The following is a 26,948-nucleotide window of genomic DNA, read 5'->3' as shown; positions in this document are numbered from 1 at the left end:
GAAAATAAACCGTGCAAAATATTCTAATGATGATACGTGTACAAATTTATTCAAATTTATGGGTCACCTGTGGTCTGGCTTGTGCTTAACCCTGGCATCGAATCCATATTTGGTATGGATTCCCGTCAAGCCTCGGGCGCTCGCCTTACGCAACCTTCCCTCATCTCGTGCGGCAGCTCATCGTTGCATCAGATAAAACTGCAAAAACAACGTTGTTTTCAACGTTCTTAAAAAAAATCCAGCTATGTGGTACACGGTGAATGCAGCTAGAAATTCCATGAAGCATATGGGTCGAGGGCTTCAACATATCTCGGCTCTGAGATCGTTTGGAACGGTGACACGCCAGGTAAGAACAACATGCTCAGCTGAAAGCATGCCGGCTGGTCATTCCAGTTAAATTACTGATTTCTAACTTCGCGATGTTTTCTTTAATATAGAACCTGTTCACAGAGAGTTTGATCGCCAAGGACTCATCCGTTTACAGTCGTTTTTACGGGTGAGATCCCTATTACACTGTTATTCAACCAAACGCTTTACTTTTACGAGATTTACTCGTTATCTTCATTAGGCACGTGGATTTGCACTGGTCGGACCCGCATGTAAAGAAGCAAAGGTTTTTAAATGTATTTACCGTGTGAAAAAGGGAAAACTCACATTAAAGTATAATTAAGCGGTCGATCAACCGTTGCTTTTCTTGTAATTTTGAATTATAACGCAGATAGAAATGAAATTATACTTTGTCATTCTGAGTCAGCGGATTACATAATAAGACAACTTTTTTGAAAAAAAATTTTTTGAGGCAGATTATGATAAGCAATTCTATATAAAATGTAAAGATTCTGCAAAAAAGCTTGCTCATTACATCATCCAAATCCCTCCTTTCTCTCTCTGATATTTGGACCCCCTCCCTCGCAAACATACACTTCCTGTTCTGTCAGTCCAGCTAATCTCCTTTGTTATGACTCTCAAGAAAAAAGTGCTGTGGTCCTTGTTACCATTGTAACCTCCAATGCTTTCTCGCTCTAGCTCTGAGAGCGTCCGTGGTGCAGTATGTGGTATTGATCTTGGCACGACCAACTCATGTGTTGCCGTCATGGATGGTAAAACACCCAAGGTGATAGAGAATGCCGAGGGGTCACGAACCACGCCTTCAGTGGTTGCCTTTACCCCAGAAGGGGAAAGATTGGTTGGTGCTCCTGCCAGGAGACAGGCCATTACTAACCCACAGAACACCCTATACGCCACCAAGAGATACATTGGACGTCGCTTTGATGCCCCTGAGATCAAAAAGGACTTGTGAGTATTATGGTTTTTTTTAAAATGAGCTTACATTATAATTATTAGAGAGGTAGGCATGCTGTCAAGGTTTGAAATATGCGCCAATGACAAAAACATCAAGTTCAGGCGCTTTTCTGGTTCTTATAAATCTGCTGTGATTTCAGAAAAGAACCTTAACTAGAGGTTATTCTTTGTGCTCATTGGTGCCTACATGGAACATGGACTGTTGAAATTCACTCAACAATACTATCACACATTATTTCATACAAAATAGGACTTGTAACTTTGTGTCCATCGTAAAAGATAGAAGATATTTCATATACTGTATTTGCACATTATGTGGGAAAAAAGCTTTGATATGTATATAAATAAATTAATTCAGTGTATGTAGGTAATTGAACAATTTGTTACTACCATATTATTATCCTTCTCTTATCTTTTAGTTTTCATACTGTAGAGACATTTTTTTGAAATGGGAAACAAATCAAACTTCAGTTCTAGCTCAAACTAGTTAAACATTGTATAACATGTTCAATCAGCAAGAGTGATTGATTCAACAGTGTAGCATACACTAACAGAATCGCAGAGCACTGAATTTGAGCCCCATTGATGGGACATTTGTACACATTGTTCTTTGATTACTTTTGTACACATTGTTCTTTGATTACTTTTAGTGGAATTCTTTTTTTACAGTAGCGTCTAGAAGTTTGTCATTTGTTTCACCTTCCCTTATGTCTGAACCTCAAAAACCTTTCTTCAGGAAAAATGTTTCTTACAAGATTGTGAGGGCATCCAATGGCGATGCTTGGTTTGAAGTTGCTGGAAAGGTGTATTCACCAAGCCAGGTCGGTGCATTTGTCTTGATGAAAATGAAGGAGACAGCAGAAAGTTACCTGGGAACTAACGTTAACAATGCTGTTGTCACAGTCCCTGCCTACTTCAATGACTCTCAAAGACAGGTGAGGTATTCTCACATCTATGTATAGTCACGATACTGATTTGAACCATGGTTTGCATCATGACTGGATGCTGTGAAAATCTATGATAAGCAGTATTCCATTTATCTAAATAATCAGGGATCCTGAGACTGTGGACGATGTCTTTTGTTTCTGTTAACGCCTCTTGGTTGTTATTGCGATAGGCTACGAAAGATGCCGGCCAAATTGCTGGTCTGAATGTTCTACGAGTGATTAATGAGCCCACTGCTGCTGCCTTAGCATATGGTATGGACAAGACAGAGGACAAGATGTAAGAAACAAAAAATGCTCTTTATCTTACATGAATATGGAAGTTTTGAAGGGAGATTATCTTTGAAATAGTCCTCATGGATGGGGTAATCTAAATTTGCATCTTGTAGAATTGTTTTTTCATATAATTTCAGCACAGCTAGGAAAGATTTTTTCTTTGGCTGGTGTGACTGTTTTGAGATCTACATGTAGATTTAACTTTTGAGTGTATTTACCTGAAAATCCCCTTAAGCCCCATCTACACTAACAATTTTTCTCATGAATGACATGTAGTACTCCTCAGATAAACTAAATTTCTTTCTTTTTGCTGATGACACGAATATCCTGTATGCCGATAAAAGTGGCAAATCAATAGAAACTACTGTAAGTGATGAGCTGTTTAAAGTCTATAATTGGCTTACGGCAAATAAATTAACGCTAAATATAAAGAAATCAAATTTCGTCATTTTCCATCCATACCAAAAAACTCTAGCTTGTCATCCTATAATACTAATTTATGATAATAATAGAAAAAAAAACTGTCAGTCTTGAGTGTAAAGAGTACGTCAAGTACCTTGGGGTACTAATTGATAAAAATCTCACCTTGAAAAACCACATTGAGCATATTACAACAAAGATAAGCAGAACTGTGGGATTGATAGCTTAACTGCGATATTTTGTCCCAACCAAAACCCTACTTCATATCTACCAGTCCTTAATCTTGCCCCACATTTCGTACGTAGTGACCGTGTGGGGTCATGCCAGTAAGTGTTACTTGAACAAAATTCTATACTTACAAAAACGATCTCGGCGCTTTATGTTTTTCGCTCAAAAAAGTGATCATGCGATCCCCTTTTTCGCTAGAACTAATATTTTACCCATACAGTCGTTATATTTTGAATCGGTGTGCCATCTTATGTATGATATCCGAAATGGAATCGCCCCACCCAATATTCTAAACCTTTTCACGGATACCAAAAGCGTTCATTCTTACAATACACGATCATCAACCTCAAATAAATTCTACATTCAAAAATCTAGACTTGAAATCCAGCGAAATTCTTTTTCAAGAGTAGGCGCAAGGGTGTGGAATAAGCTGCCACAGTCATTGAGAGAGTCCTCCAAAAAACAGTTTAAAACAAAACTGCGTTCAGCCCTTGTTGATATCCTTATTAAATATGATGAATATATTGATGTCTGCCAAATCAGCACAGCTTTGAAAAATCACAATTTATTGGTATTATAAACTCACATACTTATGTTTGCTGTGTTTTCCCCTTTTTTTTATCATCAGATAAATAATGCTGTTAATGCTCTTTTTTCTCTAAGACCAGAACTGTTTATTTAAATTTTCATTTTTCTCCCAAAATTTTTCAAATTTTCAAATTTCCATAATATACTAGTTCTCACTTAACTTTGCTTATACAATTATATTTAATATTTATGTAAATAAGTAAGTGACTGATCCGTCTCGATTAGCTTGTCTATTTGCGGATCAGTCACACCTATTACAAATAACAATTTGATACAATAAAAAAAGTCTAAAAAAGCCTAAGTCTTAGTTGACAACTATATTTGTTAGCATCTACACTAGCAATTTTTCATGTGTGAGAAAAAACAAACCTGCTAGCTTTTGAGCAACTTTTGTTGCCACATAAAAATTGCCTACTTTGCTCCATCTACACTAGCAAATACAAATTGTCACATGAAAATTGTCATCTAAAATTGTTAGTGTAGATGGGGCATTAGACCACAAAAAAAATGTCCTAGTTCTCACTGTGTGTTACAAATTCCACAGTATTGCCGTCTATGACCTTGGTGGTGGAACTTTCGATATCTCCATCCTAGAGATTCAGAAGGGTGTGTTTGAGGTGAAGGCCACCAATGGTGACACCTACTTGGGTGGTGAAGATTTTGATAATACCCTTCTCAAGTTCCTCATTGCAGAGTTCAAGAAAGAGGTTGGTTCGCATCAAAGCCATTTCTTTTTTCTCACAACACCCAAAATTTAAAGTTAAATCTCTTCTTAGATCTCAAGTATTTAGCTGCAATTCAAGATTCACTATCATTTTATAGACCTTTGTTGTTCTTAGAGTGGGAATCTAGAGATCGTAATGATTGCTCTTTTATTTTTAGAGTGGTGTCGACCTCTCAAAGGACAGCATGGCACTACAGCGGCTGAGAGAGGCAGCCGAAAAAGCAAAGATTGAGTTGTCTTCTTCTGTACAGGTACATCACAGAAGAGATACCAAGGCGTAAGTCAAAAGTCTGACAACTTACTATATGTTTGCTTTCCAGACCGATATCAACCTGCCCTATATCACAGTGGACGCTAGTGGTCCCAAGCACTTGAACATGAAGCTGAGCCGATCAAAGTTTGAGTCTCTTGTAGCAGATCTCATCAACAGAACAGTTGGTCCTTGCAAGAAGTGTCTGCAGGACGCGGAGATCAACAAGGGAGAGATTGGTGATGTTTTGCTTGTTGGAGGAATGACAAGGATGCCAAAGGTTGGTTTGTTGTAAACACAGTACATACAGTATGTCCTGTGAATATAAGACTCCTCACATAATTGATAAACTAAAACTTAAAGATTAAGATACTTAAAGAACTTGTTAAAGGGCATCTTTTCATGGCTAAACTAAACATGGTTAACTTAACAGGTACAGCAAACTGTTCAGGACATCTTTGGGCGTGTCCCCAGCAAGGCCGTCAACCCAGACGAAGCTGTTGCTATCGGTGCTGCCATCCAGGGTGGTGTTCTGGCTGGTGATGTCAAGGATGTGCTGCTACTGGATGTGACGCCCCTGTCTCTTGGTATTGAAACCCTCGGTGGAGTGTTCACCAAACTGATCACCCGGAACACTACCATCCCAACCAAGAAGAGCCAGGTACAGTGCAAGTTTGATTATGTGAAGGGTGGGGGAATCAACATTGGGCTGAAGTTGTTACACCTCTTAAAAAAGGGTTTTTCTACAACTTGTTTGTAGTCTTTTAACTTTGATTATCCTAAAGGTATTTACCCCCCCTTGTGGCACTTCATTTGAAATGGCAAAAAAATCAAGAAAAAAACTTATTTTCAAATTTAGCTCAGAAAGATGTGGCAGTTTTTCACAGTTTTCTTTGAATTCTGAGATGTAAGCATAAGTTACAAAATTTGTGACTCTGTTGTCATCAGGTTGATCACTAGCCTTGTAGGACATTCATATTTCCCTTTTCGTGTTTACAGTATGCCTTTCCATTGCCATAGTCTATGGCTCAAACTCAACCTTTCCATGGCCTAATCTTTTTTTTTTCTTGCCTAGGTGTTCTCAACTGCTGCAGATGGACAAACTCAAGTAGAAATCAAAGTGTTCCAGGGCGAGAGAGAAATGGCCATCGACAACAAGCTTTTGGGACAGTTCCAGCTGGTATGTAAAGCATTTACCACAAATCATGACGTTCATTCTTGTTCAATTGGATTAGTTAACTTATCTAAGATTCCTTTTTTATGAACTTTTACAGTCGGGGCAAACATAAGAAGTTCCTTTTGTGACTGTTGTATTGTTTAGTTTCCTATACCACTAATACCATTCTTTGTAGGTTGGTATCCCGCCAGCTCCCAGAGGAGTGCCCCAGGTGGAGGTCACCTTTGACATTGATGCCAATGGTATTGTCAATGTGTCTGCTAGAGATAAGGGAACTGGACGTGAACAACAGAGTAAGTAATGACTCATGAAATCTAAATCTTGATGCTGTTTACCATAGCTCATTTTTGGTTTGTGTACCCTACCGTAGCTCTTGTTTGAGGGCCATAGGATTGAATATATTTCTGGTTACTATGTATACCCTCATTAGATGAATTTCATTGATTCTAGTGTCCGTTCACCGTTGATCTTGTTTCGTTTGTTTCCCATCGCACTTGTTTGGTTTATGTACCAAAGTTCTTGTTTGTCTGGTTTGTTTAACACAGCTCATGTTTTTTTTTTTCCATTACTCTTGTTTGATTTGCTTACCATTGTCTTGTTTGGTTTACCATAGCTCATGTTTGCTTTCCCATAACTTGTGTTTGGTTTGTGTACCCTTGCTATTGTTTGGTTTCTGTACCACCATCTTGTTTGCTTACCTAATGTTTGATTGCAGTCGTGATCCAGTCATCTGGTGGTCTCAGCAAGGATGCCATCGAGAACATGATCAAAGAGGCTGAGAAATATGCTGAAGCCGACAAACAAAAGAAGGTAATGTCCGGATTAGCTCTTGCTTTTTTTTATTGCAGGTCAGGACACTATTATTTCTGTCCTGTGTAGCCACCTAAAGTAAATTTTTTTTTCGAAGGCCTTGATTTGAGAAAGCATGATCAATGATAAAAGTGAATTTAAGACTATTTCTTGATCACACATTTCTTGATCTAACCGTAGCTCACTTGTATACAATAATGATGAGCTAAAGACTACATAAAGCATTGCTTTTTACCTTGCGTGTAACTGTGTGTTGTAGGAGACGACAGAGGCAGTCAACCAGGCTGAGGGGATGATACACGATACAGAGACCAAGATGGAGGAATTCAAAGACCAACTCCCTTCAGAGGAGGTACTGTCTTAATATCCCCTTTAACGATGGACTTTTTGGGAGGAAAGGTCCAACTTTAAAAAAAAAAGCAAATTATTCAGTACATACGAATCAGCCTGAAAGTTTCCAGAAAGGGCTTATTTTCATTGAAAAAATATATATTTTTTCGTCGCTGTCTGGCATGTGCGTCGCAGTTATTTCTGTGCTTATTTTGGCGCGGGTTTGCATATATTTGGCATTTAAAGTACAAGAACTATATGGAAATCCACGGAAGAACAATAAATAAGACCCCCCTTCATTGAACCCCTTGTCTTGGCCCCCCCTTTTTGGAACTTTTGGAGATTTGCCCCTGCTAATGATTGACCTACAAGAGCCTCTAGAGATACACTAATGAGGTCTGCTTTGTATTTCACTGAGAGTCACTGTCATCTTTTTTTAACAGGTCGCGAAACTGAAGGAAGAGATCGCCAAAGTGCGTGAAGTTCTTGCCAATAAGGACAACGAAACGGGTGAAACTATCAGACAGGCCTACAGCGAGTTGCAGCAGAAGTCACTCAAGCTTTTTGAGATGGCATACAAGAAGGTACACACATCGCCATTATCATTGCCGAGGAGTATCCTTATCAACTGGCCTTTCCAACAAGAATAGCGAACCTCGCTCTTAATACCCAGGTCAACCCTAGATTTGAAGAAGTGATGAATTAGTATTGGCTTGTGTGATGACCTGTTTTTTTTTTTTTTTTTTTTTTTTTATATATGGACAGAAGTCCATAGCAAGAAAAGGCTAGTGCAACCCTCTTACAGACTTGGTTTTTGCTGCACAGCCGTACTGAATCAAGCCAGTAATTGATCTTATTTTAATAAACACTCATTGAAATTGTATTTCAGATGGCATCAGAGCGAGAAAGCCAAGGCGCCAGCAGCTCCTCCGACTCCACAGATTCAACGAGTTCGGGGGACAAGAAGAAGGACGAGAGTTGAAAAACAATGCGCTGGTTAACCGACCGAGTATATGGACAGGGGTGGACGGGGCTACCTCGCGTGCACCAGTTAAACATGCCGTACTTTTGTGGAGTAAACAGGACTAATTACTTAGGATAAAACTGGTGGACGCGCGACCGCGTTGTTAACTCTCTGCATTATTGTGAGGTTATTTTACGCACGAGTAGAACGTGTTACCTGAACTTTGGGAAAGACTTGGAGAAGATATCAAACAATTGAGACGTCGAAAAACTCTTTAATACACGTTGCTTTGTGAATAACCGGGTAAATATTGTTAATCATTTACACGTCTTGAAAAAATCTCTTGCTGTGTAGAAATATAGAGTAGCTAAGTAAAATAAAGAAAATAATGAAATCTATAAAGATTTTCTACAGCCCATTTTAACTAGCCCTTATTTCCTTTTGGGGGATTGGTATCATTTTTTTTTTCTTGACTTTTTCTTTTATCTCAAACAAACAAACAATTAGAGGGTTTTTCCGGCAAATACATCCTTTGACGCAAATCACAACAATAAAGGTGCTATACGGTATGGAATGGTAGCGTTTTATTATATTATGTTGTACCTTTAGCGAGTGTAAATGTAATATTTCGTCTAATGTAACCGATTTGAACCCGGTAAATAAAAACTGAATTTTTAATTTAAAAAATTGTTGTAGTTGACTATAAATAACTTGAAATTTCTTCAAGTTTTCGGGCGGAGACATCAAATGCATATTTACTTGTTCTACTACCTTAAAAATGCGAAATATGTTACTAAAAAGAATAAATATCTGATCAATGTTAGGAGAATTGGGAAATTAAAATCGAAAACGAATACCTTTGAATTAGCAGGGTTTCTAGAGCATTTCCGAGGAAAAAATAGTGTTGGTTATGTGTATTAACTGTGTGTTGTTTAAAGGGGTTGTTTTTGTTTTCTATTTTTTTAATAAAAAAGTGGCACGGGCACACAGCGACATTCCCTCGAGAGTCACAAACCTGTGAATTCCAGCTGAAATCCAAAACAACAGAAGTTCGAAGAAAGCTCTGCGGCTTCTGGGAGTTTGGAAAAGTAACCGGTACAGCAAAATTGCTGTATTGCGTCGTTACCCGCATAGATATTGAACTTTAATCTGGTGCAACTGTTTTTCTATACCCTAAATTTGATCGTATTCAAGCGGTAGGTGTCAAAACACAGTCTACTAAAAGCGATCGAAATGGATGCATTTTTAGTATAATTATGGCGACAATGTGCTGCCGCGTCCTCCAAGCTCCTCCTTGAAAGCAGTCCTTATGAATTGACGCGGGCCACCTTAAAATAAGCAAAAGGATTACCAAATGCAAGGCTCTTAGCACCTACAAGAAAATTTTTTTTTGTTATTGAAAATTGAAAGGCGTGTACTAAACTTTTTTTTTTAGTTGTTGGTGGTAAATTTATTGGCTTGATTTTCTTTACTTTTTCTTGAAATGCTTGAAATAAAGACATGGTAGTTAAAAAATTCTGAATTTTTTAAGCAAGTGACCCCGTTTCGAATTAGTGCCCACTCCCTCACCCAGGACGATTCAAGGGGCAATAACGGATTTATTTTCCGAACTTTAGAATTTTTTGGGTAAAAGACTCACACATGAGCGGGGAATGTGGCCTGGGTGCTTTATCACGTGACTGGGTGTACGATCGAAAGCGTCCAAGATGGCGGCCACCGAACCTCTCACACTCGCTCGAGGTAAACACAGTCAAACCTACCATGAAAATCTCATTTTTTCTTTTGCTTATTGTATGTTTATCTAGCCCTTTAGTGTAGTTTTTTATCGACGATAATGTGTCATGATCACGAAGTAAGAAACGCCTCCAGGCATCATAACAGAGTTGTCACGTTTTGGCTTTGCTCGCCTTTGAATGATTGATTCGTGGTTTTTACTGCGAGAAATGAATTGGACATAATTATTTGGTTTTAATTGCCTTTTTTCAAGTATTCACCCCTAGCGGGTATGTTTCTGTATATGAATTGATAGTTGCTTCTGGAGCTACTAGTAAGATTGTACCGCCGCAAACAAATGACAGACAAAGACAGATGCAGTTACTTATGATCCCTGTCTTCATCCTTCCTTCGTATTTACGAAGTTGGGATTCTTCTGGCAAATTGGTGCACACACTGATTGGCCTCGTGTAAAAGGCGCTTAAGTATTCAATAGATATTCCTCTTGTTCAGTATGTCTTACTTATTTGAAATGATTATTCATTCTTGTTATTTCTTGAAAGATGTTAACAGAGCTGTTGAACTGCTGCAGAAATTACAGAATAGTAAGTTCTGATCTCAGTAATCTAATTCAGATTAACATTTATTTGTTTATGGTGCAGATTCTAACCATTTCTTGGACCTTAATAGATGGGAATATTCCCCCAGCTAAGTTGCAAGCCCTGCAAAAGGTGTTAGAGAGTGAGTTCTGCCAGGCGATCAGAGAGGTAAATTTCCAATTTCACTATACAGGGGAAATTTCAGATGCAAATAATCAATCTGACAATGATCTCTGTATAACAACAGATGAATTGATCCCAAAAACTGTAAAATATATGGGAGATAATCATGATCTGACTAATATAAAGTACAATGCTGTAACTATGCATTTTTTATATTGCTTGCCATCATGCCGTCATTATATACAGTACTCCCGCTCAATGGCAAGTTACACAAAGCATCCATTCCCATCAGCTCATTTAAGCAAGTTACCAAGATATTTTCAATTAATAATCATAAATAATGCAACAGATTTCATTCTTAGATTGTTATTGTAAAGTTTCCTTGTATAAAAAAAGTTGTATTTTCAATTATATAAACAATAACAAAGGAGTGGTTAATCAACCTTCTTTAATTTGATAAAATCTGTTGTCATTATTGTTAGGTATATGAGCATGTCTATGAGACAGTGGAAATTCAGGGCAGTCCAGAGCTAAGAGCTCAAGCTACAGCTAAGGTAGGGCGCAATAGATAGTAATTTCTTAACCAGGATTTCTTAACCAGGATACAACAGATGATACAGACCAGCATATCGTATAACAGGGAATCAGCACCTTAACCAACATAAGCAGATTTAATCAACATCAATAAAATTAATGTGAACCAGGAAAATAATTTTGTCAAATCGAAGAGTATTATGTTAGAAGAAGCAAGTGATTTTTCAGATAATAAATGCCCAAGCAATGATAGTATGAATTCATAGTCCTTGTTTTAAACACATTGGTTTACTACTGGTAAACCATCTTTCTACTGAACCTTATCTTGCAGGCGACAATCGCTGCCTTTGCCGCTAGCGAGGGGCATGCTCATCCCAGAGTAGTAGAGCTGCCAAAGGTGCAGAGTCTTCTATGATAATACTTTGGTTCTCACATAATCATAGCACAGGATGGTTTTGTTAATAAGTTGAAGCATTTGAAACTTCTAGGTTGTATAACAGTTTAATCAAATATTAGGGATGGACAAGTATAAAATTGATGGGAGAATTGGGGTCCCACCCCTTATCCAGGTATTCATCCAAAATCCAGATTGATCATGTGTCAGAAACATTTCAAGATATAAATTAGCATAATAAAGAGCCCAGAAAAATAAATTAAGTGTATTTCAACTTGACAACATGCTTCAATGTGAAAGCAATAACTATCATACTTTGATGAAGTAAGAAGTGTTGTATACTTTGAAGGATAACACAAATCATCAAGTCCCATTCCCAGTTAAAATGAATGAAGTGATATCCTTTTCAGAACTCATTTCCGGTCCAAAATGCTCAACTTCAACTTAATTCAACTTTTCAATTTTCATGCTTCTACTTTTGAATCTTGGTTATACCTACCTTGCAGTATGAGAGAATGGTTCACAATATTATCAATGAAATTGAATCCAAAAGTTCTAAGAATTTCTTCAAAAGTAAATTTGATTTCTTTAGAGTGATTTATGTACTGTATCATGTTTTTTTGTCCTTTCTCTTCCCCTTTGTAATTGTGACCATTTTTAAAATGAACTGAGTTTAATCAATATCTAACATTTTCGTTTTGGGGGTTCTTAGACTGATGAAGGCCTTGGCTTCAATGTAATGGGTGGACGTGAACAAAATTCTCCAATCTACATCTCCCGCATCATTCCTGGAGGAGTAGCAGATAGGTACAGTTTCAATGAGATACTTGACACTTTTATTCTTTTATTTGTTAACATAATTATGAATTTATTCAATGACAGACAAGGTGGTCTGAAGCGTGGAGACCAGCTTCTCTCAGTGAATGGAGTTGTAAGTAAAGTAGATAATGTAAAATACTTTGTGCCATATGTTCTATATTCTGCATTATCAGGACATCAGGTTTACAGTATGTGTGAGGTGACCTTGTGTTTTGTCGCAGAGTGTTGAGGGCGAGAACCATGAAAAAGCTGTTGACCTACTCAAGGAGGCCCAAGGTCAGTACCCACAGTCTATTTAACTAAGATGCATAACTATAGTTTCAGTATGAGAAAATGTCATATCACAATAGGTAGTAGTTTAAGATTTTGAATCAAATTTCTCAGACTTACAGTAGACCAAAAAACCCAACCCAATCCTAAAACAAACAAACAAAAAACAAGATTGAACAGCCAGAAATCTTGTTTTTTTTTTTTGGGGGGGGGGGGGAGGGGGACTCTTACCCTGTGTACCAGAGGCTCGAGCTTCACTCCGCCGCTTCACAGCTGGACTCGTTTTCCCCAGCTTCGTTGCTCTTGTTGTCCGAGTAAAGCTTGAGCCTCTGGTACCCAGGGTAGGGGAGTCTTGGTTTATAGTGAGAATTTGATGTTTTGGACAATAATCTCAGAACCAAAGACAAGAAACTATTTTCTCATTTTTTGGGTCAAGAGAATGGCACGTATGGAATAGTTATAATAATGGACTGTTGATTTATTTATTGTCACAACTAAGGCACTGTGGGTTCATAGTGCAAGTGCCTCATACTTTGTCATTTTTTATTGAAGTGTCGTCAAATACTTTATCAACATGACATCTCTCCTCCCTCAGCTAACTAATACTCAGTACTAATAAGTTTGTGGTCCCTCCGATTTGCAGGAAGTGTCCGCTTGGTTGTCAAGTATACACCAAAATGTAAGTAAACCTGGTTTGACATTTGAATACATTCAGCTTGAATTCATTCTTAAACAATTTTCAATGAATTCAACAGTGCTTGAAGAAATGGAGGCAAGATTCAACAGCCAGCGGGGTTCTCGTAAACGATAGGTAAATTTCAATGTTCTGGAGAAAAAAAAGAACAAATGTCGCACATTTTCAGGTCCCAAAATCTTGCACTTAGCTGCTTACATTTTTATTCTGAGACCAGGGTATGCCATATAGCAATGGTTTTAAAATTTGTGTTTTTTCCATTTTCTAGATGATGTCTGATGGTCCAAAGGATAAATAGAAATATGATTAAGAGACAATTAATTATAGGAATCTTTGAATGACCTAAGCCACAGAGAATGCATGATCACCTTCACTTACACTCATAAAATCTCGACCCTCACCTGATAATAAGACTTATTACTTATAACTTTTTATTGTAAAGAATAAGGTAATAAGACTTATTACTTATAACTTTTTATTGTAAAGAATAAGGTATTTTTCACCCCTTATTTCATTCGCTTAAAAAACAGATTGCTTACAGTACATTGCTTTACTGTACATTCTCATATAATGTAATTGTCAGCCCCTTCTTGCTCCTTTTTTTTTCCATGGTTTTAGTTCAAGTTATATTAATTTTTTTTTAGTTATTTGAAATGTACTTTTTAGTGCTTTTTAACAGCCTATGAAATGTCTTGTGAGGCAGTTCAATAAAATATTCTTTACTATGCTTGCTTTGAGCCCTTTTTTTCTTTTTGCTAAGTGTTGCTTTTTTGTCATTTGTACACAGAAAAGGCAAACTCTTTTCTTGTATTTTATTAAAATAAAAACTCTACATTGTTCTATATAGTAGTTTTTTTTTTCACAGATCGTTCAATATTTGGGGGCAATAGTAATAGAAAACAGAATATATCCAAACAAGAAACTACAAGATGATACATTTTTGTATACCTTTTTTGTCTGCACAATTGCAGTTTTATGGGGAATGAAAAGCAATTTCTATGGAAAATTGATTCTCATGTTTAAAGAAATGTTTAAAAAAATGTGCTTTTTCTTAACTTGACCTTGAAAAATTATTGGAAAACTGTACTGTATTTAGGCAACTGGTTTACCTAATAACTTGATAGCTTTCTGAACCTCACCCCTTATTTCTGTGTAAAAATTGAAAGAAACCTTGCAATATTTTATCCATGGGTGGATTACAGGGTTATGATCTATAACAACATTTCATGAGGGCTTAAAAAGAATGAGGATATCAAGCCAATCTATCCATCGTCACTGGGGCCTAGCTGTCTGTAGCTATCTCCGGCCACCTTTCCCCTTATTTAGTGAATTCCAGCATGTGAATGTCATTTTAGCTTGATACTTGTTCTTGGTGCTATGGCAAGCTTTGTTCTTCGTATATCGCTGGACTCTTTATTTTTCCAAACTCAGACAAGGGCCACACCTGGAAAAATGTAATTTGTATAAAAAGAGTGCCATGCTGATCTAGCCTGAGAGCAAGTGTTCTGTGAAGTTTTGGAGCAGAGAAAGATTTTTGTCATTTTGGCCTCCTCTTAAACTCCACAGAAATGATCTTTGCAGGCAATGCTGATCAAGCTTTCTAGTTGGCTCTTTAAAGATAAACGAGAATAAACCTGAGAATCCATGTGTCCTGACCCACAGATGCTCAGAGGTAACATAAAAATAGGTAAATCCTGCAATCTGAAAGCCATGAGGATGTTTTAAGGCAAAAAAAAAAAAAAAAAAACATCAAAATTCTTCAAGCCTAGATTCACTTTTGATTACACTTATTTGTTTGATACAGATGAAGCACTTTTGGTTATGACATATGGATTTTCCAAGTGCAACCTTATTTTAGACAGGTTAATAATTCAATTGACCTTTTAAAGCCAAAAGGCGTAGGTGCATAACTTAGAACTAGGGGTATAACTTACTTTGTAGCACACTCTCCCACGGACTAGTCCATATGGTACTGGGCCGTAATCACGGGAATCTGTGGAGTTCTCCTGGTTGTCACCCAGTAGCCAAATATGTCCCTTTGGAACCTTGAATCAAGGAGTTGCAGCGTATTGGTACCCAATAACCAATTTCCCCGCGTATATTATAAACACACACCCACGTATAATCCGGACCCCAATTTTCAAGGCCTTTAAAAAAAAATTGAAAACCCGCGTATAATATGCACCCCAATAGAAAAACGAACAAAAAACAAGGAAATGAGAAACAACCAAACAAGAAAGAGAAGTATCAAGTACAACAAGAAAATCGCAAAGGAAGCATAAATAATTGCTGTTTTTCTGGCGAGTTTTGGGGCTTATTCCCTTACAAAACACATGATGAGGAAATTGAAGATATTCTTCGTTTGAAATACCTTTTACTGTGTTATTTTTGAGAGATTTTGTGACTGTTTCTCACCTACAATGGAATCACTGCATTTTCCTATTGATTTCCGCTTTTTATCATACTGAGAACAATGGGTTCCGCTTATAATGCACAGGTAATTTTTGGAGTAAAAAAGTGTATACACCGGGAAACACAGTACCACGAATACACTGGACAATATTTCTCATCATAGTGCATGCCAAGGGATAGTAATCAGCTAGAAGGTAAAAAAAATGAGCTAACCAACAGCCATTTCAAGTTGAGTAAAATGTTTACCCTACAAATCTAAAATCTTAGCACCCTTACCCACCCCCCTTCCTAAAATGTCAGGCAAATTATCATTTGCATTACATTTTCAACTAAAATAACAATTTGATTGATTTGTGGATTTGCTTGTGCAAACCATGTTCTGTGGATTTAGATGCACATACGCTTGTCAACAAACATCCAGCTCATAAACAAATACCCTACAAAATGCAATACACACCTTAAGATAACCACTTGCTCCATCATCGACAAGATCCCCAGCCTAGGAAAAAATGCATTTTCCAATAAGTCACAACCATCAGTACACCCAGCTGGCATAACTATACCCAGTACACCCAGCTGCCATAACTATACCCAGTACACCCAGCTGGCATAACGATAAGTGGCATAACTATACTGTTATGTCACAACCATTAGTACACCCAGCTGTTATGTCACAACCATCATTACACCCAGCTGGCATAACTATACCCAGTACACCAAGCTGCCATAACTATACCCAGTACACCCAGCTGGCATAACTATACCCAGTACACCCAGCTGGCATAACTATACCCAGTACACCAAGCTGCCATAACTATACCCAGTACACCCAGCTGGCATAACTATACCCAGTACACCCAGCTGGCATAACTATACCCAGTACACCCAGCTGCCATAACTATACCCAGTACACCCAGCTGCCATAACTATACCCAGTACACCCAGCTGCCATAACTATACCCAGTACACCCAGCTGGCATAACTATACCCAGTACACCCAGCTGGCATAACTATACCCAGTACACCCAGCTGGCATAACTATACCCAGTACACCCAGCTGGCATAACTATACCCAGTACACCCAGCTGGCATAACTATACCCAGTACACCCAGCTGGCATAACTATACCCAGTACACCCAGCTGGCATAACTATACCCAGTACACCCAGCTGGCATAACTATACCCAGTACACCAAGCTGGCATAACTATACCCAGTACACCCAGCTGGCATAACTATACCCAGTACACCCAGCTGCCATAACTATACCCAGTACACCCAGCTGGCATAACGATAAGTGGCATAACTATACTGTTATGTCACAACCATCAGAACACCCAGCTGGCATAACTATACCCAGTACACCCAGCTGCCATAACTATACCCAGTACACCTAGCTGGCATAACTATACTGTTATGTCACAACCATCAGAACACCAAGCTGTTATGTCACAACCATCAGTACATCCAGCTGTTATGTCACAACCATCAGTACATCCAGCTGTTATGTCACAACCGTCAGTACACCCAGCTGTTATGTTACAACCATCAGTACATCCAGCTGTTATGTCACAACCATTAGTACATCCAGCTGTTATGTCACAACCATCAGAACACCCAGCTGGCATAACTATACCCAGTACACCAAGCTGGCATAACTATACTGTTATGTCACAACCATCAGAACACCAAGCTGGCATAACTATACTGTTATGTCACAACCATCAGTACATCCAGCTGTTATGTCACAACCATTAGTACACCCAGCTGTTATGTCACAACCATTAGTACACCCAGCTGTTATGTCACAACCATTAGTACACCCAGCTGTTATGTCACAACCATTAGTACACCCAGCTGTTATGTCACAACCATTAGTACACCCAGCTGTTATGTCACAACCATTAGTACACCCAGCTGTTATGTCACAACCATCAGTACATCCAGCTGTTATGTCACAACCATTAGTACACCCAGCTGTTATGTCACAACCATTAGTACACCCAGCTGTTATGTCACAACCATTAGTACACCCAGCTGTTATGTCACAACCACCAGTACATCCAGCTGTTATGTCACAACCATTAGTACACCCAGCTGTTATGTCACAACCATTAGTACACCCAGCTGTTATGTCACAACCATTAGTACACCCAGCTGTTATGTCACAACCATTAGTACACCCAGCTGTTATGTCACAACCATCAGTACATCCAGCTGTTATGTCACAACCATTAGTACACCCAGCTGTTATGTCACAACCATCAGTACATCCAGCTGTTATGTCACAACCATTAGTACACCCAGCTGTTATGTCACAACCATTAGTACACCCAGCTGTTATGTCACAACCATCAGTACATCCAGCTGTTATGTCACAACCATTAGTACACCCAGCTGTTATGTCACAACCATTAGTACACCCAGCTGTTATGTCACAACCATTAGTACACCCAGCTGTTATGTCACAACCATTAGTACACCCAGCTGTTATGTCACAACCATTAGTACATCCAGCTGTTATGTCACAACCATTAGTACACCCAGCTGTTATGTCACAACCATTAGTACACCCAGCTGTTATGTCACAACCATTAGTACACCCAGCTGTTATGTCACAACCATTAGTACACCCAGCTGTTATGTCACAACCATTAGTACATCCAGCTGTTATGTCACAACCATTAGTACACCCAGCTGGCATAACTATACCCAGTACACCAAGCTGGCATAACTATACTGTTATGTCACAACCATCAGAACACCAAGCTGGCATAACTATACTGTTATGTCACAACCATCAGTACATCCAGCTGTTATGTCACAACCATCAGAACACCCAGCTGGCATAACTATACCCAGTACACCAAGCTGGCATAACTATACTGTTATGTCACAACCATCAGAACACCAAGCTGGCATAACTATACTGTTATGTCACAACCATCAGTACATCCAGCTGTTATGTCACAACCATTAGTACACCCAGCTGTTATGTCACAACCATTAGTACACCCAGCTGTTATGTCACAACCATTAGTACACCCAGCTGTTATGTCACAACCATTAGTACATCCAGCTGTTATGTCACAACCATTAGTACATCCAGCTGTTATGTCACAACCATTAGTACACCCAGCTGTTATGTCACAACCATTAGTACATCCAGCTGTTATGTCACAACCATCAGTACATCCAGCTGTTATGTCACAACCATCAGAACACCCAGCTGTTATGTCACAACCATCAGTACACCCAGCTGGCATAACATGCCTGTAGGCTCAAATTTGGGATGGGGCTTTCCCATTGCATGATAACACAAGTTGCACCCACCTTGGCTTGACTTTTTCCTATAAGTTTTGATTCTATTCTATAATACACATTTAAATTAACAACAAAATAGGCTGTGTGGGGTTTAGGGAGCTAGAAATTAGAAGGGGCTGTTACCATCGCTGTGATCCTCTTGCACACTAGATTCCTGGGGTCTTGAGGGGAACGCACAACAACAATATCACCCCTGCCACAAAGGAAAAAAAAAATATATATATATATAAATACAATTAATGAGTGCAGGCATGTATTAAGACCACTATAGACTTTCTTCAATAGGTATGAGTAGTAAGTATGATTGGTTATTATTTGTTTTTCTTTCTGGTCATTGTGGGAGCAGTGTGGAACCTCAAAGATCCCATCACGAGATTGTATTTGTTGGTTTTTTCTGAGCCTCAGAATTCTTCTATAAAAGCAGCCATAAAAGCTTTTAAGAAAATATGGGCCCTTACCCATTTTTTTCTGGGAAAATCAGCAACCTTTTTAGGGATCAGTTGATTTTGGACACCAGAGGCACTAGATTATAATTTAAGGTATAAACCTAAGCCTCTGGACTGTAATTTGAGACAATGACACCCCCAAAAATCCAGGGCACCAAGCAGACTATGTACCTGCGAAGAGTCCTGAGCCGGGATGTAACATGCTCTGTCACAACAATGTTTTCGGTAGAACTGTTGTTTAGAGTTGGCTCCATAGATGGCCCAACTAGCTTTGGAAGAAAACAATCCAGCATGTGATTTAAATGTAGTCAGTAGCACTGTATGTTGACTTCTTCTGTGATAAAATCTTAAAGGCCCATAAGCAACCAAAGCTACATCAGATCGAGGCTTTATTTTAGCGCTGCGCTAAAATAGAAAGTCTACAAATTGTTTAAAACTTTTAAGAAACCTCTTCCATCGTTGTTAAAATCACGTTAAAATTGTCGATATGTTTAAATAGTTATTACTTTATCGTTTAGCAACAATACCTGGCAAATAATTCTAAGATTGATCTATATGCTGGCATTTATGCGATGTCATATGAAAGCGGTTTTACCCCCTCGAGCCGAAGGACGATGGTCACAGGAAATTGAAGTATGTAAAAAGGTTTGTGAAACTTGTATTAATTATTCACTGACGTCCAAGAACAATACCGAATTCCTTTTGCGTTTTATGAGTATTTTTAACACAAGATAAGAACAATCTTCGATTTTGTCCTTCGCTTTTTTGGATTCGTGTAGATGCCAGTATCTTGCCTATAGGGAATTTTGACACATTGCGTGATAACAATCACAACGACTACAAAGGAATTTGGGTTAAGTTTTCCTGGAAGTCAAAGTTTTTCAGACTCTGAGCCACTCATTCACATATAGAGGGAATGAAAATAGCAGGTTCGATTCAAAGATGAGCCTCGATGCAACCCCGAAAATGCAAGAGGAACAATAGCCTGCGTGCAGCTTAATTTTTGGCTGCACGCAGGCTAGAGAAACACACAATATGTAGAAGTTTTGCTGTGAGTCGAATTTGCAAACAATAGCAACGAAATATATATGTGTTCTGCATACATTCTCCTCGACTTCTCGCTTCATGGTTATTAATTACATGTTATAGTACTTATTAGTGATAAAACAAAGAATAGTTTTGAGTTTGAGTGATTGTGTGGAATAAACCAACATCTTTTCCGATAACATCAATCTTTATTTGTCAATGATCCTTATCCTGAAGCACGCATTGCTTGGTCCTTTTCTTCGTTACATTATGTTCTTTCCTTCCTAAATATTGTGGAAACAGTGGCTGAAACAGTGGAAAACAAGATGAAACACGCACCTAGGAGTGTCGGTAGTGAATAGTTATGCGTATTATAGGGGTTTTAAGGTCACATAAGCTCTCAGGTGCTGTAGATTGGGAGAGGGGGAGGGGGGGCTAGTTTGATCAATATTCTTAGGGCTGTAACCAATTTGTACCTAATTTTTTTCAGACTTCCTTTGTTTTGTTTTTCCCCTTTCCCCTTTCAGAATTGCTCTACATGTCTGGGCGACCTTCCACATCCTAAACATATTGTGCTGTGCAAAAGAACTGTGCCTATGAGAGGCCTTCAATATATTTCTCACTGAGCTTATATAGAGGCCTGCAGTATATTTCCAGAACAGGTAAGCAACTCTTAATTATTAGTAATGCTAAATGATATAGTTAGTAATGCTAAATGATATAGTTAGTAATGCTAAATGATATAGTTAGTAATGCTAAATGATATAGTTAGTAATGCTAAATGATATAGTTATTAATGCTAAATGATATAGTTAGTAATGCTAAATGATATAGTTAGTAATGCTAAATGATATAGTTAGTAATGCTAAATGATATAGTTAGTAATGCTAAATGATATAGTTAGTAATGCTAAATGATATAGTTAGTAAAGCTAAATGATATAGTTATGTCTATCTTCTGATCTCGCAATTGTATCTAGTGGTAATTAGTAGCGAAGGCATCCTGATACATTTCATCATTTTGTAAACAATTAGCACCTCTTTTGTTTTCCTCAGACGAACTCAGCATTGTTTGGATTTATCTTCTGAATTGAATAGGTAAAGATTACGATATTTTACTTAAAACATTCATGATTGATTAATCTGGTATTTTGCCTTGGGCAAGTTTAAATTAGAACCTTTTCCACGCCATACGGCAAAAACAGCTGTCTTTGTGTCTTATCGCATCTCGACGCGATTCCCTTTGAAAATCCTGCAAATTCTCCTGAGTTTACAAAATTGTAAAACACCGCAAAGGCTCTCAATAGCCGATACGATGATAATGGAAATTTGATGATGTCTGGTTTGTAAAAGTTCACGGATCAAATAGCAAGATATTCGATACGAAAACACCACGCTATTTGCAACAACGTGGAGAAGGATAGGGCTATCAGAAAAACTTTAAAGAACATATGAAATAAATGATGGATGCGGTGAGTAGTATTTAATGCCAAGTATTGTTTCATAAACAGAGTTTTGTTTTGCAATTGATGTATAATTCCAAGGAAGTCACGCGAGTTTTAGGCGCGAAATCAAGTGGAGTGTCAGAGTATTTATCTGTCAGTGGTGTGTAAAATTATTCACATAAACCATTTCATAATTCTCCTCCTTAGAGTTCACATAAATTCTAGATTTACTTATAAGAATGTTAATTTCCAAACGCTTCTACTGATTACTGATCGGAAAATAAGCTTATGTTCATGTCACCTTTGATTAAGCATACCTCGCTGACCCTCGCTCGGCTAATCTCTTACTTACCATTGTAAATTCAGCAATGTACTCCCCGAATACATACAAACAGCTAGTAGCAGCAGTCACCCCATACAACACCCTAAATAGTGTCATATCTAAATCCGCAGCCAAGCGGCTACCGAGCGCTAAGAGCCCTAAAGTTTGCAAACGCGCGTTTTCACATAGCGGCCATTTTGTCTTTAGGTCTCGAATTTCTTCAAGACGCTTGACGCATGCGCCTGGCGAGAGTCCAACATGGCGGCTTACTTGTTGTGTTTGACAACAGATGGGGGTATTCCGCTGTTTACGAGAACTAAAGGTGATTTACCCCAGGTAAGGAGGCTAGACTGAAAGATCTAATGGGTCTTTATAAGCAAGTAAAATCTTGAAGCTTATGCAATTAGAAAGAAATAGCAAAATATTCATAAAACTCTAGCGGTAGTTTGCAAAAACAACGTTTAGAAAACTTTTTCGAAGTTGCTTCTCTCTTTTATTTTTCTAAGCAGAGCTTTTGGGCTCCTTTAGTGCTAATAAAAAAATGCGTCTTGTGAACACTGTTTAACCCTGTGTAGTTTTATATAATGTCATAAGAATTATACTTATTAATGCACTAGTCAATTGAAACCACCACCCCCATGGTCCCGGGGAAGGGTGGGGGATTAGACTTTGACCCTGTACAAAACCGAGAAAAGCCCCCACCCCCTCGGGACAAAACTGCAGTCAAATGCCTCTACCCTCGGGATGCAAACTATAGGCAACTACCCGACAACAAGTCATCTGAAATAAGCCTTAATCTTTCAAAGCCAGTACATTTCGGAGAGTACTTTTGTAATAATAACTATGAAGATAACAGTTACCAAAAACAAATGAAAAATAAATAATCTTCATCTGGCGTTATCATTCATATTCATTTTTGCACATTTCACTATGCAGCTTGCCACACGCTGATACGTGGAATTGCTTGCTACAGAAAAGAGTCTCAAACCAGAAACTGACATTACTTTTGCGAAGGACATTTGTGATCTTATTCATTTGTCCCCAAGCCCCCATGGTGGGGACAAGTCTTAAGAGTCAAAAACCGTCTATTCCCCCACCCCCTTGGGACAAATTCTAGTTCAAAAGTGCTCTAAACCCCCATGTCAACCCCACACTTCCCCGGGACCATGGGGGTTTCAAATGACTAGTGCATAAGTCAAAGAAACGTCTAAGCAAAGTGGTCATGATGTTGTAACTATTTAATTAAAATTTGTAATTTTTGGCGTCCTTACCTGCACCATTATTTCAGCTACCCTTTCCAGTGGTTGGATCTCTCAATGGTGTTCATATGTTTGCCAAGAATCAGGGTGTCACCCTTCACAACACTCTTACTGATGAGGCAAAGGTTGTCTGGAAAGTCTTCAAAGACAGGTATTGGTTCATCCATCAATGCAACCCAACATCATATCAAGATCAACAATACTCAAATCATAGAAGAGATCTATTTCCTTCTTTATTTTTTTGGAAAGCCTTTACATTTGTGTATAATAAAGCAAGGGAAAAAGGGAGAGGGGCACAAATCCACCAATTTGAAAAAAAAACCTCAAGGTCACCTTGGGGGTAGTAAATGGTCAATCTAATAAATACAGAAAGGGTGTGAGAACTGTTTTGAAAATCTGATAAAAAAAGATCTTAGGAACCATTTATCACCCCTACTATAGTATAGTCAGGGCTTCTGGAATTACGTGCTTGTGCGGAAGCGCGTAATTTGGCTTTCTCCGCGTAATCCTCAAACTTCTGCTTAACCCAGCGTAATTTGGCTAAATTTTGAAAGACAAAACATTTAAGTGCACAGCAGATGTGTTCTTTTAGGGTTTTTACCTCTCTTCCTCGTAAAAAAAGACAGATATTCTTCGGAAGATTGCTATGCGATATTTCGACCTTTGAAAACAAATAAAATGACTAGGTGTTCTTTGCTAAATCGCGAAGACCTAGTACTAATAATAAATACCTTTTTTAATTGGCTGGTGGCTAGGAGCCAATGAAAACTCGCCTAAGATATATTCGCGCAAAAAATAAACCTTTTCAAGTTATTTCGTGCTTTCCTACGGTACAAAATGTAGTTTGGGCGTAAGAGTTGATATTCCGTATAATTTAGCGCGTAATTCAGTAAAGAGTCCTACAAAATTTAGATTTTTAAAGAAATGTGTATTGCAAAATCCAGCATAATTTAGCGCATAATGATTGATTTTCCGCATGTGAAGTCCAATTGCTATTGTTTATGGGCATTGTGGGGTTAATTTGTCTTTTTCCCTATGAGTCAATGGGGCTTTTGTAGCCTATGGTGTTTTACATACAGTATGTAAAGTCCAGCCTGATAGCACTTTGCAAGAAAGCCTCCCTATAATCATACAATGGATGAAGCATTACATTGCATTTATCCTTTTAGCATTACACTCATAATTGTGACATCAGATGATAATGCTAGTGACCACCATCTTAACTCAGTCCTGGACCATGTCTTCAACTCCATGGTATGTAAGAGAGAGAGAGAGAGAGAGAGAGAGAGAGAGGGATAGAGAAAAAAACTTCAAACAATATGATCAAGCCCACACACCTACTGCACCAACCCTTGTACTTCAACTATCAATGTTGGGGCTCAGCAATATGTTTGCCAAGCACAAACAGCAGGTTCCAAGCAAGGGGTGATTGCAGTTTAAAAGTTGGCATGGCTTGAGAAATGAATGATTTTGTTAGCCATGCGGTTATGTAAGTAGATGATCTTTGACACTTGCCTTACACCAACAAGTTGGCAGTTGTGATAATAGCTGTTCTGTGCTTGATTTGGGTGGAGTTTTCACATAAATCAAGCACTACTCTGCGACTAGAATTTAAAAATAATTCTGTCAAAATGTGAAAACCAGAAAAAGGGAAGGATTTTATTAGTTTTTAAACAGTTACATCTGATTATTTACCCACTTGATCTTTTTTTCTGATCCATCTTACCAGCGACCTCATCTCTAAACATGTTTCAACCACCCTTTCTTCATTTTATGTATTTGCTTGTTGTTTTAGGTGCTTTTGTTGGGTATTGATGATCTCACAAGTCCTAAAAGTGTTGAATGGCTCAAGAGAGAAATGAGGGTGATTTTTTTAGGAATTAATTTTTTTTTCTGGAATTAGACATATGATCTTTAAGGTATTTGAAGCTGTTATTACTAATTGCATTTTTTTCTATCCTTGCAGTGCTGCTATAGTTTAATTGACAGTTTGCTTGAAGGGACGGACCTCGTAGGTGATTTGACTAAAGCAGTTGATGTCATTCTGTGCCCAGATGTCTCTATTCTTCAGGTGATAAAAGCATTTGTAATTGGTATCTGAAATGTGACTTGCCATGAGCTAGCCTAACAAATCAATTTTATTTTCCTACATCATATTAAAAGCACATTTTGAAGAATGTTTGTCTGTGGTTGCATTGTTTTAAGGAACTTATTTTCTTTCCATACATTTTGTATCATCACACATTACAAACACCATAAATTACTGTGAAATCACTCAGTGCAGACCATCTCTAATGCCGTATCATTTGTTTGTCTGTTAAATTGGATATCATGTTGATTATGTGGAACCCAGGAAATGTATTCATTACAAGAAATAATATGTTAATAAATGAAAATAAACCATTCTATCTTAAAGACCCTTTTTTTTTCTCTTCCTTTTTGACATTTTACCATTACCAAGCAGATGGATACAATTCCTATATACTGATGCCATGTTTTGTGTATTTTCCAGGAATTCCTTGATAACTTCATTGCTGGTGTTGAGAGTGAGTTTGGGTGCTTGCTGGTGCTAGGGAAGGTGGCTGTCGCTACAGAGAGGTGGTAGGTTCACAGTCATGGCTTTTTTTTACCAGTATTCTTATTGCTTAAAAACCATAATGAAACATCAGATTGTTCATTGATTTTGTGACATCCATAATCTGTAGGTGGGAGTTGACTGGCATGGAAACAGTACTACTCTCTCTACTTGTCCATTCCCTACCTCCCTGCTCATCCAGAGATGTACTTGTCTATCTTCCATACGGCAGCCCTAAGGTACATTGAATATCTCAATATATTGTCATCTCATCCTAGGGACTGTAATTTATTGTATGTGCAGCAAAAGTTTGTAATAATGTTTTCTATTTACTCCACAGGTCCCTCACAGGCTTGTAACATTCCAGGTATAATCTGTTCTCTGTATTAATTTTTCTAGGAGGTTTCTGTTTTATAATGTTTTATAGAGTTTTTCCATCTCCCTGTTTACTTTGCCTATGTTTTGTGTCATAGATTATTGAGGGTATTGAGGTCTGTGTCATCTGTGGCCCGTCACCAACACTCCAAGACATTGAGACAAAGGTTATGGCAATTTTTGCTTGTGGAGCTGTCAAACATCATTCATCATCTGCTTTGGCTACTGTACGCTGTATAATAATTCACTGGGCTTCATATCTTTACTATAACTTAGAAGCTACTAGGCGAGAGGTTCAATCTGTTTATCCATTCATATACTGTCCATATTTTCACGCTTTTTTATACACAGTTCTTGGACCAGTATTGGAGGCCCACAGTTGATACACTTAAATCATGCCTGCGCTCACACCCAAGAAACCTGCCACCTGCAATTACTGTCGACAGCAGTATTCTAGGGTAAGACACACACGTTTTCATGTTTGAGTTTGAACGGCACCATAATCATTATTGATTGAGATGTGTGAAGCATGTCCCTGCTATACTGTACCTACTCTTCTCTTATTTAATCTTTTCTCTTTTATTTCTTACCATAAACAATTAACATA

The 26,948-nt window shown here is 38.1% G+C and overlaps 4 protein-coding genes across 7 annotated transcripts in view; 3 read left to right on the top strand and 1 right to left on the bottom strand.

Moving 5' to 3' along the window:
• Positions 1 to 139: 139 nt before the first annotated feature.
• On the top strand, positions 140 to 8,700 carry LOC5519914 (stress-70 protein, mitochondrial). Its single transcript, XM_001639736.3, has 15 exons — positions 140 to 346; positions 438 to 496; positions 1,027 to 1,296; positions 2,039 to 2,237; positions 2,420 to 2,526; positions 4,303 to 4,465; positions 4,641 to 4,733; positions 4,803 to 5,012; positions 5,166 to 5,393; positions 5,808 to 5,912; positions 6,085 to 6,202; positions 6,625 to 6,719; positions 6,979 to 7,071; positions 7,493 to 7,633; positions 7,939 to 8,700. Exons 1-15 carry the CDS (start codon positions 245 to 247, stop codon positions 8,029 to 8,031), a joined length of 2,076 nt encoding a protein of 691 aa, XP_001639786.3. The 5' UTR covers positions 140 to 244; the 3' UTR covers positions 8,032 to 8,700.
• A 937-nt stretch (positions 8,701 to 9,637) lies between these two features.
• Positions 9,638 to 14,001, top strand: LOC5519913 (protein lin-7 homolog C). The gene is made up of 11 exons (XM_001639735.3): positions 9,638 to 9,753; positions 10,290 to 10,331; positions 10,417 to 10,493; positions 10,931 to 11,002; positions 11,314 to 11,379; positions 12,089 to 12,183; positions 12,259 to 12,307; positions 12,417 to 12,471; positions 13,109 to 13,144; positions 13,221 to 13,276; positions 13,428 to 14,001. Exons 1-10 carry the CDS (start codon positions 9,720 to 9,722, stop codon positions 13,274 to 13,276), a joined length of 582 nt encoding a protein of 193 aa, XP_001639785.1. The 5' UTR covers positions 9,638 to 9,719; the 3' UTR covers positions 13,428 to 14,001.
• LOC5519829 (mitochondrial inner membrane protease subunit 1) lies at positions 13,577 to 23,427 on the bottom strand. Of its 3 annotated transcripts, none has more exons than XM_032364716.2 (6): positions 23,404 to 23,427; positions 19,512 to 19,609; positions 19,018 to 19,087; positions 16,029 to 16,070; positions 15,094 to 15,204; positions 13,577 to 14,603 (listed from the first exon to the last, which is right to left on the bottom strand). In XM_032364716.2, the coding sequence occupies exons 1-6, from the start codon at positions 23,410 to 23,412 to the stop codon at positions 14,535 to 14,537; spliced, it is 399 nt and encodes a 132-aa protein (XP_032220607.1). In that variant the 5' UTR covers positions 23,413 to 23,427; the 3' UTR covers positions 13,577 to 14,534. The 3 variants fall into 3 exon arrangements, with proteins under 3 accessions (XP_032220607.1, XP_001639699.1, XP_032220608.1); XM_001639649.3 differs by lacking the exon at positions 23,404 to 23,427 and adding an exon at positions 22,163 to 22,365; XM_032364717.2 differs by lacking the exon at positions 23,404 to 23,427 and adding an exon at positions 22,163 to 22,299 and having other exon boundaries at positions 19,512 to 19,605.
• Positions 21,453 to 26,948, top strand: part of LOC5519912 (protein fuzzy homolog) — a 46,040-nt gene continuing 40,544 nt past the window's right edge. Inside the window, exons 1-11 of one of the 2 annotated variants that reach the window (XM_032364710.2) lie at positions 21,453 to 21,837; positions 22,340 to 22,468; positions 23,421 to 23,542; positions 24,561 to 24,645; positions 25,187 to 25,255; positions 25,358 to 25,462; positions 25,904 to 25,992; positions 26,097 to 26,205; positions 26,307 to 26,333; positions 26,440 to 26,508; positions 26,693 to 26,799. In XM_032364710.2, coding sequence (XP_032220601.1) covers positions 21,826 to 21,837; positions 22,340 to 22,468; positions 23,421 to 23,542; positions 24,561 to 24,645; positions 25,187 to 25,255; positions 25,358 to 25,462; positions 25,904 to 25,992; positions 26,097 to 26,205; positions 26,307 to 26,333; positions 26,440 to 26,508; positions 26,693 to 26,799 — 923 coding nt within the window. In that variant the 5' untranslated portion in view covers positions 21,453 to 21,825. The remainder of the gene's footprint in view (positions 21,838 to 22,339; positions 22,469 to 23,420; positions 23,543 to 24,560; positions 24,646 to 25,186; positions 25,256 to 25,357; positions 25,463 to 25,903; positions 25,993 to 26,096; positions 26,206 to 26,306; positions 26,334 to 26,439; positions 26,509 to 26,692; positions 26,800 to 26,948) is intronic. The other variant, XM_032364708.2, reaches the window with a different exon arrangement.

The sequence above is a fragment of the Nematostella vectensis genome, chromosome 6 (assembly GCF_932526225.1).
Source record: "Nematostella vectensis chromosome 6, jaNemVect1.1, whole genome shotgun sequence".
NCBI lineage: Eukaryota > Metazoa > Cnidaria > Anthozoa > Actiniaria > Edwardsiidae > Nematostella > Nematostella vectensis.
This window is presented reverse-complemented; position numbering and strand designations above follow the sequence as displayed.

Coding starts and splice junctions, on each gene's coding strand:
- LOC5519914 (XM_001639736.3), top strand. CDS start 245: ATGTGGTACACGGTGAATGCAGCTAGAAATTCCATGAAGCATATGGGT. Junction 1,297..2,038: donor CCTGAGATCAAAAAGGACTT/GTGAGTATTATG, acceptor ACCTTTCTTCAG/GAAAAATGTTTCTTACAAGA. Junction 5,013..5,165: donor GAATGACAAGGATGCCAAAG/GTTGGTTTGTTG, acceptor TTAACTTAACAG/GTACAGCAAACTGTTCAGGA.
- LOC5519913 (XM_001639735.3), top strand. CDS start 9,720: ATGGCGGCCACCGAACCTCTCACACTCGCTCGAG. Junction 10,494..10,930: donor TCTGCCAGGCGATCAGAGAG/GTAAATTTCCAA, acceptor CATTATTGTTAG/GTATATGAGCATGTCTATGA. Junction 11,003..11,313: donor GAGCTCAAGCTACAGCTAAG/GTAGGGCGCAAT, acceptor CTTATCTTGCAG/GCGACAATCGCTGCCTTTGC.
- LOC5519829 (XM_001639649.3), bottom strand. CDS start 22,249: ATGACACTATTTAGGGTGTTGTATGGGGTGACTGCTGCTACTAGCTGT. Junction 19,610..22,162: donor ACATTGCTGAATTTACAATG/GTAAGTAAGAGA, acceptor TTTCTTCCAAAG/CTAGTTGGGCCATCTATGGA. Junction 19,088..19,511: donor CGGCTCAGGACTCTTCGCAG/GTACATAGTCTG, acceptor CCTTTGTGGCAG/GGGTGATATTGTTGTTGTGC.